Source organism: Pelophylax lessonae (assembly GCF_965119305.1).
Source record: "Pelophylax lessonae genome assembly, chromosome: 13".
NCBI classification, from domain to species: Eukaryota; Metazoa; Chordata; class Amphibia; order Anura; family Ranidae; genus Pelophylax; species Pelophylax lessonae.
The window spans coordinates 105,067,985-105,082,572 of record NC_138780.1 but is presented as its reverse complement, the minus strand read 5'-3'; the positions used below and the strand labels follow the sequence as shown (position 1 = coordinate 105,082,572).

Genomic DNA, 14,588 nt, shown 5'->3' with positions numbered 1-14,588 from the left:
CGGAGAAGAAAAGATTAGCGCTACCATCAGTCCTGTGTCATGCCAGCCGTAAAGCATTCTGTAACCTTTCAATTGTGTGGAATTGCTTCTCAGCCAAGAGAGTGGGCTCACTCACAATTTTGCCAAAGAGCACAGCCATAAATAAAGAATGGAACAAAAAACATCCTCCAGGAGACTGATGATATAGGAAACCAATGCGCTACCAGAAATATGATAGAAAATGAGGAAGGGAATAAAATGACAATGTACACTTAGCAGACAGCAGCCAATCCCTGTAGTGTCTCCACATACAAATCAAAATAAGAGGAAGATAATAGGCGCTATCGCATAAAAGGTCTATACCTATATACTAGCACTAATAATGTAACAATCAATAAGTGACAAATAATACATCTAAATATATAAAGTAAATCTTGATACAAACAACAGTGCAAGTGTAATAAAAATCACAAAAAAGTGCATAAAAATATTGTAAAACAATAAATACAATTCAAAAATCCATAAATGTGAATCATTCTGAGTGCAAAATATTTATTATTTACTATTCAAATTTTGAACAATATTTTTACACTCAGTGTGTTTTGCACAACTTTTTTTCATGAATTTTATTTTGCACACTGCATGATTCACATTTATGGATTTTTGAAATGTATTTTTTGTTTTACAATGTTTTTATGCACTTTATCACGTGTGATACATTTTTGTGATTTTTAATACACTTGCAATGTTTGTATCAAGATTTACTTTATATATTTCAATGTATTATTTGTGTAACTTTTTGATTGTTACATTATTAGTGCTAGTATATAGGTATAGACCTTTATGCGATGGCGCCTATCTATTATCTTCCAAGATAAACTTCTCCCAACCATCCATGAACAGTTTGGTGAGGAACAATGCCTTTTCCAGCATGATGGAGCACTTTGCCATAAGGCAAAATTGACAACTAAGTGGCTTGGGGAACAAAACATCGAACCTTTGAGTCCATGGCCATGAAACTCCCCCGGACCTTAATCCCATTGTGAACTTGTGGTCTCTCCTCAAGAGGCGGGTGAACAAAAACAAAAAAAAACTAAAATTCTGACAAACTCCAAGCATTCGTTATGCAAGAATGGGCTGCCATCAGTCAGAAGTTGATTGACAGCATGCCCAAGTGAATTGCAGAGGTCTTGAAAAAGAAGGGTCAACACTGCAAATATTGACTCTTTGCATAAACGTAATGTAATTGTCCATAAAAGCCTTTGACATTTATGAAATTATTGTAATTATACTTCAGTATACCATAGTTACATCTGACAAAAAAAGATCTAAAAACACTGAAGCAGCAGACTTTGTGAAAATAATATTTGTGTTATTCTCAAAACCTTTGGCCAGGGCTGTATCTATTCTTAAAAAACATTCCCTTCTACCTATTCTGCTTACCCTTAAAAAAGGTTTGCACTCAGATCCTTTTAATAAGTGAATCAGGAACTGTGACATCACCCATAGGCTTCCATGGCCCAGCCATTGTTGGCTCTCGCTTCTTTCCTCTGCAGCAGTCGCTCACTGACACAGGGAAGCTGGAGTTGTAGTATCATATAACTGGACAGGAGCAGATTAAAAGTATATACACAGATCTTTATTACATAGTGTATGCAGAATAGGTAGGGAGGGAATCTTTTTAAGAATAATGCTAGACTTTTCTTTCACAGGCAAGTTAAAAGTAGAGATGCAAAATCTAATCCTATTCTATCTAGACCACCCGTATTCATAATATTCTCAGCTTTATTTGGACGCCCCATTTCACCAATCCGAAAATTGTCAACGTGTTTTACTGATAATTTGACTTAATCACTATGGGGGGTGAGCTTGGGTTTTGGTACGAATCCAGAAGGAAGCTGTCTGTGCTGGGCTAATCAGCTGGGGGTGCATACACAAGGTGGAAGAGGATGCTTTTGACATCCTCAATCTGTTTATGGCAACATGGGCAATGTTAGGACAATCCCTAATCAGGACCAATAGCAAATTGGGCAGTAACATGTGCAAATTATTACCAGCATTGTATTGATATGATGCTTAGTCTAAAACCGTAACATATATTTCTCTTTCGTTCATCGACGGACACAGCACTCAATAAATCATAACTAGTGGTTTATATTGCCTCCTCCAGGAGTAGGACTAAGCAGAACAAAAAACACCTGGCTAAGCCCATAGGCCGTCCTCAGCGGGTATATAACCCCCCTCTCTGCTCTAGGTAATTCGTTTTAATCTGTCTAGTGTGAGTCGTTTGGCGCACATCCTTGATCCTTTTCTGTGACTCGGATCTTACCCTTTCTTCAACAGGGCGTTGATCAGAAGTTGGCCTTAAATACCATCAAGGACCAGGTCTCTGCCTTGGCTATGTTCTTTCAGCAACCCTTAGCCACGCACTCTTTAGTTTGTTCCATCATTCAGGGAGTTTGACATGTGGCTCTACCTGTACGGTCTCTTTTGCCGCCGTGGGTTTTAAATTTAGTACTTTCCGTACTTTCGGTTCTCCAGAAACCTCCATTTGAGATTATCCTGTCGCAGTCCCTATTTAGTGGTCCATAGGGATAAAGTGGTTCTTTGTCCCTGTCCATCATTCCTGCCCCAAGTTGTCTCTGACTTCCATTTGAATGAGGACATTGTAGCCAAGCCACCTATTCCATTAAAGGTCAGGTTCCACTTTTCCCTGTCAAGGCCATTCTACTCAATTTCAATATTGCAAGTTTGCAAGGTCGCCTGTGCATACCTTCACAAAATTCTATAAGGTAGATACTTTGGCATCTGCAGATGCTTCTTTTGGCCGAAAAGTTTTGCAGGCTGATGTTTAGGGGGGGCTGTTCCCTCTTGAGGGGTGTTTTTTCTTTTAAACCTTTGTTTTTCAGATGGAGCTCCTGTGTCCTGGTTAAGGCTCTTATGTTTAGGCTTGGGTTATTTTCCCTACCCCTCATTTTCTTTTTGGCACTGGTTTTGGACTTCCCACTAGTTATGATTTATGGAGCGCTGTGTCCGTCGATGAATGAAAGAGAAAATGGGATTTTTGTACTTACCGTAAAATCTATGTCTCTGAATTCATCAACGGACACAGCACCCACCCCTTTATGGAGTTCTGTTACTTCTAGTACAGCTTGCTACTAAACTGATTACCTAGAGCAGAGAGGGAGTTTTATACCAGCTGAGGATGGCCCATGGGTATAGCCATGTGTTTTTTGTTCTGCCTAGTTCTACTCCTGGAGGAGGCAATATAACCCACTAGTTATGATTTATGGAGCGCTTTGTCCGTCGATGAACGAACGAGAAATGGATTTTGTGGTAAGTACAAAAATCCAATTTCTCTTACGTCCTCCGACAGTCGCCGCCTCCTCTAAGTCATCACTATTGGGTATTGTCCACCTATCCGTAGGAATAGCTAGGCATATAGACTTAGTCAAAAGGCATTAGCATATACACACCCACGGGGGCTGTCCCATCTGGTCAATACCCCCCCTGCATCACCACTCCCAACTCAGTTTTAGTTTGCCTAGCTTAGCAATAGTCAGGCTACCTTGTGCTGGGGCTTCAGTCTCAGCCTTCCTAAATATTTTATTTGATTTTCTTTTAAATGTCAGTTTTTTTCTCTCACTTTACTAGCTGTTTATTTTACCAGCTCTAGTCGCCATTTTGTGGGCGGTGGAACGATCGGTTCGGCCGCATGTCGGCGGCCATCTTGGCGTAGCCTCCTATGCATCCCTATGGGGCAGCCATTTTCCCTGGGGTCTGGCTTATGGCCAGCCCCCTCCAGCAGCATTTCCTCTTCCTCTCAGACAGCACAGGCACAGGTAGCATCAATCTGCGGGCTCTGCAGTGTATCTCTCTGTCTCTCAGTCTTCTGCATACTGCTTCTGGCTCAGTTTCTTTCTCCTTTTGGGGGTCTTCATAGCTGTGACAGTAGCAGTGGGCTGCGCACTCCGCAGCGCTATTTAAGGGGATAGTACATTACTTTTTTGCACTGTAGTTTTTAATTATCTTGAGCCATGGATTCTCAGGAAAGCAAGTTTCCTCCAGCTTTGGTGGGGGGTCCCAGTTCTCCTGTGGCCCCCGCTGCGACCTGATCTGGCTGCTGTGGTTGCGACTTTAGTGGCAAATATGGAAATGCTGATGTCTGAACGGGCTGCGAGAAAACGGCCAAGGCTGTCTCTCTCGTCTGATTCAGATGGGGATATGGATGCTGCTGCAAGCGTGCCCTTTTCAGGGTCCCGCTCATCCTTGGACCCCCCGGGGTCTGAGGGGGAGGCTGAGGTGGAGGGTGTTGATACATCCTCCCCAGGGTCACCCGAAGAATGGTCGACCATGGATGAGTTAAGGAAACCTTACATTTAGAGGATCAGCCCTGTCCTCCGGGCGTTGTGTCCTCATTTGGGACGCACAGGACCCGCAAGTCTGCGCAGGTTTTTCCCTGCCCAGCGGAATTCCATTACACTGTTAATGAAATGTGGCGCACGTTAAAACGTCCATTCCTGGTACCTAGTCGGTTCAAATTGCTTTATCCTTTTGCGCCGGCTACGGAATAGCGATGGTGTGTGCCTCCACAGGTAGATCACACTGTGGCCTTGCTGAACAAAGCTACCTTGGTTCCTACTGAGGATACCCCGGTTTTCCGGGATCCCACGGACCGGCGGTTGGAGTCTCTAGCCCGCCATTCCTATACGGTGGCGGGTTCGTTGCTCAAACCCGTTTTCGCGTCCGTTATGGTGGCTCAGGCGGTGGCTGATTGGATAAGGTGCTTAGAAGCAACCTAGTGTCCGATGACCTGCCGCCTGCACGACTGGAAATGGTGGACCAGATCCATCAAGGAGTCATGAATCTGTTTGATGCAGCCCTAAATGAGGCCCCCTTGGTGGCTCGCCTCTCGAGTGTCGCGGTACTTAACCGGCGACTGATATGGCTGAAGAGCTGGTCTGCCGACCAGTCCTCGCGGAAAACTGTTGCTGATTTTCCCTATGCTTGCTCTCGCCTTTTTGGCGAGGCGTTGGATACCCTGGTGAAGGGCGTCACGGGGGGTAAGAGCACTATGCTACCCCAGAACCCGAAGAACAAGTCTTTCCGTGGTAAGCGGGGTTCTGCGCCTAGATCTACTCAGGGGTTCTTTCGTGCCTTTCGGAACCAATCCAAGGGCAAGCCCTTCAAGGCCCAGGGCAGCCAAAAGAAACCCTGGGCGGGTAAGCAGAAGTCCGGCAATGCCGATTCGGCAGGACACTCCTCCTCTGCCTGAAGGGGCGCCCTCACCCATTTCTGGGGTTGGGGGACGTTTGCGCGGTTTGCTCCGGATCTCGGACAGGTGGGTCCAGGAAATCGTTCGATCAGGTTACAAGATCGAATTCCTTTCCAGGCCGGCGGACAGATTCTTTCCCTCCAATCTCCAGTTGCTTCCGGGCGTCTGCAGGACTTGCATCAAGCGGTGCAGGACATGCTTGCTCAGGGGGTGATTGTCCCGGTGCCTCATCGGGACAGGTTTCGGGGATTTTTATTCGAATCTGTTCACTGTGCCCAGGAAGGAGGGCAGAGTGCGTCCTATTCTGGACCTAAAAGCGCTGAACCGCTTTGTGCGTGTTCGGAAGTTTCGAATGGAGTCTCTCCGGGCGGTTGTGGCCTCCTTGAGTCCAGGAGAATTCCTGGCTTCGATAGATCTGAAGGATCCGTACCTGCACATCCCCATTTTCGAGGGTCATCAGCGGTACCTTCGGTTCGCTATCGCGGAGGACCACTACCAGTTTGTGGCATTACCGTTCGGTCTCGCTTCGGCACCCAGGGTGTTTACCAAGGTGTTGGCACCGGTTCTGGGCCTGCTGCGGGCCCAGGGCATTGCGGTCCTGGGGTACCTGGACGATCTGCTTCTGAGATCGCGTGCCAGTCAGGACCTTGTGCGCGATCTGTCCATCACGGTACAGACGCTCCAGGAGTTCGGGTGGACCATCAACGTTCAAAAATCAGCGTTGTCTCCGTCGCTTCGCCTTCCCTATCTCGGAATGGTTCTGGACTCTGCTCAGGCAAAGGTATTCTTGCCGGAGGACAAGCTCCAGACTTTGCGGGACGAAATCCGATCCCTCAGGGACAATCCGTCCTCGTCACTCAGGGCCTGCATGCTGGGCCTGGGTTTGATGGTGTCGGCCTTCGAGGCAATTCCCTTTGCCCAGTTCCACACACGGGCTCTCCAGACGGAGATCCTGGCCAGGTGGGACAGACTTCCTCAGTCCTTGGATCTGGAGGTCTCCTTGAGTCGCCGGACCAGATTGGCTCTTCTGTGGTGGATCCAGTCCCCGTCGGTGGTGGAAGGCAAGTCCTTCCGCCCGTTGGTGTGGACAGTGGTTACCACGGATGCCAGCCTGTCGGGCTGGGTTAGAGTCCTGGGCACCCTGTCTGCCCAGGGCACTTGGTCGGAGGAGGAATCCTCCCTCCCGATAAATGTGCTGGAACTACGAGCGATAAAACTCTGTCTCTTCCAGTGGTCGGACCGTCTCCAGGGCCTGCCTGTTCGCGTACAGACGGACAATGCCACCGTGGTGGCTTACATCAACCACCAGGGGGGCACCAGGAGTGCTCGAGCGGCCCGGGATGTGACCGACATCCTGTCTTGGGCCGAGACTCATGTCCCGGCGATTTCCGCTGTTCACATTCCGGGTGTGGAGAATTGGCAGGCAGACTATCTGAGCCGCCAAACCCTGGACCAGGGGGAATGGTCCCTACACCCGGAGGTCTTTCAGATGCTGTGTGCGAAGTGGGGATCCCCAGACGTGGATCTGTTAGCATCCCGGCTAAACCGAAAGGTGGAAAGGTTCGTGGCAAGAACGCGCGACCCGTTGGTGGCCGCCTCGGATGCGTTGGTGGCCCCTTGGCATCAGTATCGTCTGATGTACGCCTTTCCTTCGATTCAGTTACTATCCCGGTTCCTTCGCAGATTGGTCTCGGAACCGCACATGGTGATTCTGGTGGCGCTGGACTGGCCTCGCCGGTCTTGGTACGCCGACGTTGTTCACCTGGCAGTGGCGCCTCCGTGGCGTCTGCCTCTGCGGGAAGATCTCCTGTCTCAGGGTCCGATCTTCCATCCTGCTTTACAGTCGCTGGCTTTAACGGCCTGGCTGTTGAGACCCAGGTCTTGAAGGACAAGGGTCTATCTTCTGAGGTTATCCCTACCCTGATCAAGGCTGGGAAATCTTCCTCTGATAAGATCTATTACCGTACCTGGAAAGCCTACTTTACCTGGTGTGAGTCCAGGGGGTTTTCCCCCCGTTCTTACTCGGTGTAGAGAATTTTGGCTTTCCTCCGGTCTGGAGTGGATCAGCGCCTGGCGCTGGCCACTTTACAGGGCCAGGTGTCAGCACTGGCGGTCCTTTTCCAACGCCCTGTGGCGTCTCATTCCTTGGTGCGCACATTCATTCAGGGTGTGCGACATTTGGCTGCTCCTAGGAAGGAGCCTTTACCTCCATGGGACTTGAGCTTGGTCCTGTCCGCGTTGCAGCGTGCTCCTTTTGAAAATATCAGGGAGATATCGTTGCCTCTGCTGTCGAAAAAGGTTGCTTTTCTTGTGGCGATCACTTCGGCTCGCAGAGTGTCGGAGCTGGCGGCGTTGTCTTGCCGCTCCCCTCACTTGATAATTCACAAGGATAAGGTGGTGTTGAGAACACCCCCGTCCTTTCTTCCCAAGGTGATCACTGAGTTCCACCTTAATGAGGAAATTGTCTTGCCTTCGCTTTGTACAAAGCCTAAGCATCCAAAGGAGATTGCTTTGCATTCCTTGGATGTTGTCAGGGCGATCGAGGTTTACCTGAAGTCTACGGGCCTCGGTGACCCAGGTGTGCAAGGCGGCGATTTGGTCGTCGGTGCACACTTTTTCCAAGTTCTACAAAGTAGACGTTCTGGCATCAGCTGATGCTTCTTTTGGCCGCAAAGTTCTCAGTGCGGCTGTGCCATGATGGACCCTTGCATTTTTTTCTCTGGGTCCCTGGCTGTTGGCATTTGCTTTCCTGGGCTGTTGCTCCTGTTGAGCATTGTTGGTTCTTACGGTGCATGTAAGATTCCTTTCTCTGATGTGGGTACTGCGTTGCCTTTTCTACGGTTGCGTCTCCCACCCCTCATGTCTATACTGCTTTGGGACATCCCAATAGTGATGACTTAGAGGAGGCGGCGACTGTCGGAGGACGTAAGAGAAAACGGAATTTTTGTAAAATCTTACCTGTAAAATTCCTTTCTCTGAGTCCTCCGACAGTCGCCGTCTCCTCTAAATCATCACTATTGGGTATTGTCCACCTATCCGTAGGAATAGCTAGGCATATAGACTTAGTCAAAAGACAAAAGGCATTAGCATATACACACCCACGGGGGCTGTCCCATCTGGTCAATACCCCCCCCTGCATCACCACTCCCAACTCAGTATGGTAGCATAGCAGTAGGTAATAAGAACCCCAAAAGAGGGGCGGGGGCGGCGACTGTCGGAGGACTCAGAGAAAGGAATTTTACGAGTCCTCCGACAGTCGCCGCCCCCGCCCCTCTTTTGGGGTTCTTATTACCTACTGCTATGCTACCATACTGAGTTGGGAGTGGTGATGCAGGGGGGGGTATTGACCAGATGGGACAGCCCCCGTGGGTGTGTATATGCTAATGCCTTTTGTCTTTTGACTAAGTCTATATGCCTAGCTATTCCTACGGATAGGTGGACAATACCCAATAGTGATGATTTAGAGGAGACGGCGACTGTCGGAGGACTCAGAGAAAGGAATTTTACAGGTAAGATTTTACAAAAATTCTGTTTTTTTTTCACAGCACCTGGAAAGCGTATATCGTTTGGTGCGAAGTGCATGGCTTTTACCCTCGTTCCTTCTCGGTGGCGAAGGTCTTGGCCTTCCTGCAGAAGGGCGTAGATCAGCATCTGGTGCTGACTATAAGGCCAAGGGTCCGTTGTCGGCATTGGCCGTCTTGTTTCTACGACCTTCACTTTCTTTTGTCCGCACCTTTATTCAAGAGGTGCGGCATTTGGCTCACCCCCGAGGGGAGCTCTCTTGCTTCCAGGGGACCTGAATTTGGTTTTTGTCAGTGTTACAATTAACCTCTCTTCGAGAACATCAGGGGGATGTCTCTGTCTGTGTTGTCACAGAAAGTTGCCTTTCTGGTGGCCATCACGTCGGCTCGCAGAGTGTCTGAATTGGCGGTCTTGTCCTGCCATCTGGTACTTCATAGAGATAAGGTGATTCTGTGACCGAGTCAATCTTTTCTTCCCAAGGTGGTTTCTTCCTTCCGCCTCAATGTGGATATTGTGTTGCCTTCGCTGTGCGCACGGCCCAAGCATCCTAAGGCGTTTGCTTTCTCTGGATGTGGTCCGGGCGGTCAAGGTCTACCTATCCGCCACGGAGTCGATTCGGCAGTCTGATTCTCTATTTGTTCTTCCTGAGGGACCTCTGAAGGGATCGGCCGCCTCCGCTTTCTAAATGGATCAGATAGACGATTGTTCAGGCCTATTCCATCAAGGGTCAGGTTCCTCCTTTCCCGGGAAAAAAGGCTCATTCTACTCGAGCCGTTAGTGCCTCTTGAGTTTTTCGCCATCAGGCGTCTGTGGCTCAGGTGTGCAAGGCGGCGACATGGTCGTCAGTGCACACTTTCACTGAGTTTTACAAACTTGACATTTTGGCATCTTCGGATGCTTCTTTTGACCGCAAAGTTTTGAGTGCGGCAGTTGTTGGAGGGGACATTGTTTTTGATGTCTTCCTTGTTGGGGTGTTTTTCTGGGTTGGTTCCAGTTTTTTACTGTGGGCTCAGGTTGTTACTAGCCGGGTTATTTGCATTGCCTTCCTATCTGGTTGTGTTGCTTTCCCACCCCTCATACCTGCACTGCTTTGGGACGTCCCATTAGTAAAGGCTAATACCATCGGGGCAGCGACTGTCAGAGGACGTAAGAGAAAATAGAATTTTGTAAGAACTTACCGTAAAATTCTTTTCTCTGAGTCCTCTGACAGTCGCCGCCCCCACCCCTCTAGTTTTTGGATCTGGGGGTTGTTGCCTTCCGGTACTGCTTGCTACGAAACTGAAGTAATATCAGATTGCGTTCTGGTAATGGCTGTGGGATGGCCCCCTAGTGGCGTGCGGAGGTACAAAAGTTTTTTTTGTATTAACCTGATAATTATCTGCCTAGCCTGCTCCTGCAGAGTGCCCCATTACCCATTAGTGAAGGCTAATGCCATCGGGCTGCAACTGTCAGAGGACTCATAGAAAAGAATTTTACGGTAAGTTCTTACAAAAATTCTATTATTATTTCACACAATAAAAAGGGCTAAATTGATCTATAATATATTTTGGAAACATCGGCATAATTTATCTGAAGATGATTTCCTAAAAAACTGTGTTGCATTTAAATGCAATACAGAAAAACCTTGGATTTTGAGCATGATTTGTTCCTGAAACATTCTTGTAATTCAAAACACTCGTATATCAAAGCGTATCATAAGAAGTATTGGAACTCACATAATTCGTTCCACAATCATTTGTTCATTATTCCTTCAGTTTATAATCCATATAAAAAGATTATAGTAATGTGATAAAATGTCCATCCACAAATGGCAGCCTCCACAAGGGGAATAGAAGCAAAATCTAGCTGGAGCTACAGAGTATAAAAGAGAAGAGAGGTGCCTCTAGGTGTAGCAAAATGGTTACATTTAATGAAGGTATAACATTTAGCAACTCACATGGTTGAGGATTAAAAGAGGCACATCTACGTATGCAGGCATGCGGGGTAAAGCTGTCCACATTCATCCTCGCACTGCCGGCTCACTACTGTCAGTCTGCAATAGTGACCGGAAAGACTACCCTGTCATAGAGTGATCTGAAAGCAAGGCTTGAACCGCTTGTGGAGGACAGCGTGGAAGAGATGATGTCGCTGGTGCATAGGATGATCTATGTGGACAGCTTTACCCCGGATGCCTGCATACTTGGATGTGCTTGTTTTAATTATCAACCATGTGACTTGCTAAATGTTGTACCTTCATTAAATGTAACCATATTGCTACACTTGGAGGCACCTCTCTTTTCTTTTATATTCCCATGTGACCTGACGCTACTTGTATATCAAGACATCGCTAGATTATCAAGTCAAAATTTAAAAAAAAAAATCTGCTGGTCTTACAAAACACTCTCAGACTAAGTTACTCTCAATCCAAGGTTTTTATGTCTATCTTTATGTAATTATTTAACTCATAGCCATTTTGCCTCTGTGTGTAATCCCTGTAATTTCTGGTCTCCTGGTACTTTTACATGTGGCTTCTGTTCTTATTACTGTTTTTTGAATATTCTCAAACCAGTTGTTTTATCAATCTTTCTATGGACCTTGCTTTGTGCACTGGTGCGCAGTAATGTTGGAACAGGAAGGGGCAATCCCAAAACTTTTCCCACAAAGTTGGGAGCATTAAAGTTTCCAAAAATGTTCTGGTATTCTGACCCCTTAAGAGTTCCCTTCACTGGAACGAAGGGGCCAAACCCAACCCCTGAAAAATCACCCAGACCTTAATCCCCCCCCTCCACCAAATGATTTGGGGTGCATGCCCTGTCACTGCCGCAGACACATATGGAAAAGATAAGGATTGGATGCCTGCACACTCATATGATGCATACAAAAATGTATTGAAAAAAACAAGTTTCACATGTTAAACGTGCATTGTCAGAACCATCATGGTTTTGACAAAGCATGTTTAACGTGTGAAACACATCAACCTCCTTTCTTCCCTGCTGATATGCCAATTGTGCCATGTTTTTATTGATGTTTTTTCAATAAATTTTTGTATGCATCATATGGGTGTGCAGCCGTCCAATCCTTTTCCTTTCCATTTAATATGAGTAAAATGGGAGCAGCGCCAAAATTAAATGCATATATAAAAAATATGCAAATATACAAAAAACAGTGTAGACAAAAGTCCCAAAGTCTTAGATGGAGTTGACGGAGGAGAGGGAGTAAACCAGTCCAGATCATCCAACCACCAGTGTGTAGTGGGGAAAAACGTATGAGCACCCAAAAGTGACAGTCAAATCTGCTTACCAGAGAGTTTGACCCTCCTGTTACAGAGCGGTCAAAAAGCGCCAGAGCATTCCAGAAGCACTTGACATAAAGGATACCTCAGAGTTCCTCAGGTCTGTGATGACACCCAAAATCTCCACACACAGGACAATACAGAAGGACAACACCAGCCTGAACCACTTGGAAAGCTCCAACCAGAAAGGTAATACCCTAGGAGGACAAAAGCAGGCCAATGGTGTAGTACGTAAAAACAAGCAACTTTATTAAAAAAGTAATGCACTTACATGGATGTAGATTCAAACAACTTGTGAATAAAAACCACGGTATAAATAGAGCGTGCTGCACATCAGAGTGCCCGGTCCACCTTACGCGTATCGTCATACACTTGACATCATCAGAGGCCTCCGATGATGTCAAGTGTATGACGATACACGTAAGGCGGACCGGGCACTCTGATGTACAGCATGCTCTATTTATACCGCCGTTTTTATTCACATGTTGTTTGAATCTAGATCCATGTAAGTGCATTAATTTTTTAATAAAGTAGCTTGTTGTTACGTACTACACCATTGGCCTGCTTTTGTCCTCCTGGGGTATTACCTTTCTGGTTGGAGCTTTCCAAGTGGTTCAGGCTGGTGTTGTCCTTCTGTATTGTCCTGTGAGTGGAGAGTTTGGGTGTCATCACAGACCGGAGGAACTCTGAGGGATCCTTTATGTCAAGTGCTTCTGGAATGCTCTGGCGCTTTTTGACCGCTCTGTAACAGGAGGGTCAAACTCTCTGGTAAGCAGATTTGACTGTCACTTTTGGATGATCATACTTTTTTCCCCACTATACACTGGTGATTGGATGATCTGGACTGGTTTCCTCCCTCTGCTCCATCAACTCCATCTAAGACTTTGGGACTTTTGTCTACACTGTTTTTTGTATATTTGCATATATTTTATATATGCATTTAATTTTGGCGCTGCTCCCATTTTATTACTATCAGTGTATGGGTTTGTAATCTACCTATTGAGCTGGCTGCCTATGTTATCTTGATGTAATTCTGAGCGCAGGTATCTTTCTCCCTTTTTTTTTTTTTTGTTATCCATTTAATATGAGTGTATTGGGTTCTTCCAGGGCACTATATTCTAAAGCCCCTTAGCACAATATTCTGATTCCCTTTTTTGTCATTATGGATCGGTCTCAGCAGAGTACTTTATTTTCTCATTATACGATTTCTAGGGGACTCAGAGAGACCATTATTCAATTCCTTCTATCCTGTTAAGGCTCACTCTATTAGGTTTTTGAGCTCTTCTTGGGCTGTTCGGCATCAGACAACTGTTTTCCAGATTTGAATTTTTGCCATCTGGTCGTCTCTTGATGTTCTCTACCAGCTGGATGTTTCTGCCTCATCCAATGCCAGCTTCAGGACTAAAGTCCTTCGATTGGCTGTTTGAGCTCTAGACAGTCCCTAATTCCTGTGTTTTTTGTTTTTTTTTGTTTTTGGGACTGTTAGTTGTTTGCTGCATTGCCCTTCCCTCAGTTGCCTTGCTTTTGAATGTCACAAAGATTTAGGACTTCCTGTGTCCCTTTTATAGATGAGAAAGTAAATAGGATTTTTGTACTTATCATAAACTCCTTTTCTTTTGATGTCCATTGAAGGACACATGTCCCACCCTTCTATTTTCATGATCAGGCTCTCAGTACTGTTTTGCTACAAATATGAGGCATGCTGGTTGTAGGAGAGATTATCCTGGGATGTCCTACAGTTCTTTTGGTTTGCCAGTATTCAGTTCTCCTGTAGGCAGCAGTATAAATCAAAGGTTTAAGATGTCTTGTGTCCCTCAGTGGACTCCGAAAAGCAATTTTAAGTACTAATCCTTTTATTTCTCAGAGAACAGTCAGTAACTTGTGCTGTGTTTGCGTTCTTCTAGGGATGTCAGACGCTTAGTGGTAGCAATGTCCAGAGCCCGGCTTGGTCTGTACATATTCGCTCGAGTCTCTCTCTTCCAGAACTGCTTTGAATTGACCCCTGCATTTAATCAGCTTACTGCTCGTCCACTGCGACTGCATATTTTACCCAGCGAGTCCTTCCCAACACAGAGGATGGTAAGTCATTTCCATATTTGATATGCTCTAATACTGCATAGAAGAAATAAATATACTAGGAGACCTTACAAGTTACTCCTTTCTCCTCCAATTATCCAGAACATTGGGATCTTGAGTTTAGGAAAAACCCCAGCTACCTGTGCTTCAACAGCTGATTATTCTTTTCAGAAGAATGTCCCCAGGTATAGCAAACAGAGCTTGGTTAGGTTCTAAATCACCAGTTAGGATGGTGAGCTGGGACTCTCAGGGTTCATACGGTCCTGGAAAACCTGGAAAAGTTTTGGAATTTGGAGATGACACTTTCCAGGCCTGGAAAGGTCATGGAAACTTAGGATTCCACTAAGGTTTTGGAAAAGTCATGGAAATATATACTGGGGGAGGAGCGGGGAGCGGCGGGGGGAGCAGATGCTTAAAGTGTAATTTATTATTTTATTCAGTAATGTTTAATAAATTGCCAGTGCC

The 14,588-nt window shown here is 46.3% G+C and overlaps 1 protein-coding gene across 1 annotated transcript in view; it reads left to right on the top strand.

Annotated features, from left to right (window-relative positions):
• Positions 1-14,588, top strand: part of AQR (aquarius intron-binding spliceosomal factor) — a 213,882-nt gene that overhangs the window by 178,265 nt on the left and 21,029 nt on the right. Inside the window, exon 33 of the mRNA XM_082242923.1 lies at positions 13,952-14,126. Coding sequence (XP_082099049.1) covers positions 13,952-14,126 — 175 coding nt within the window. The remainder of the gene's footprint in view (positions 1-13,951; positions 14,127-14,588) is intronic.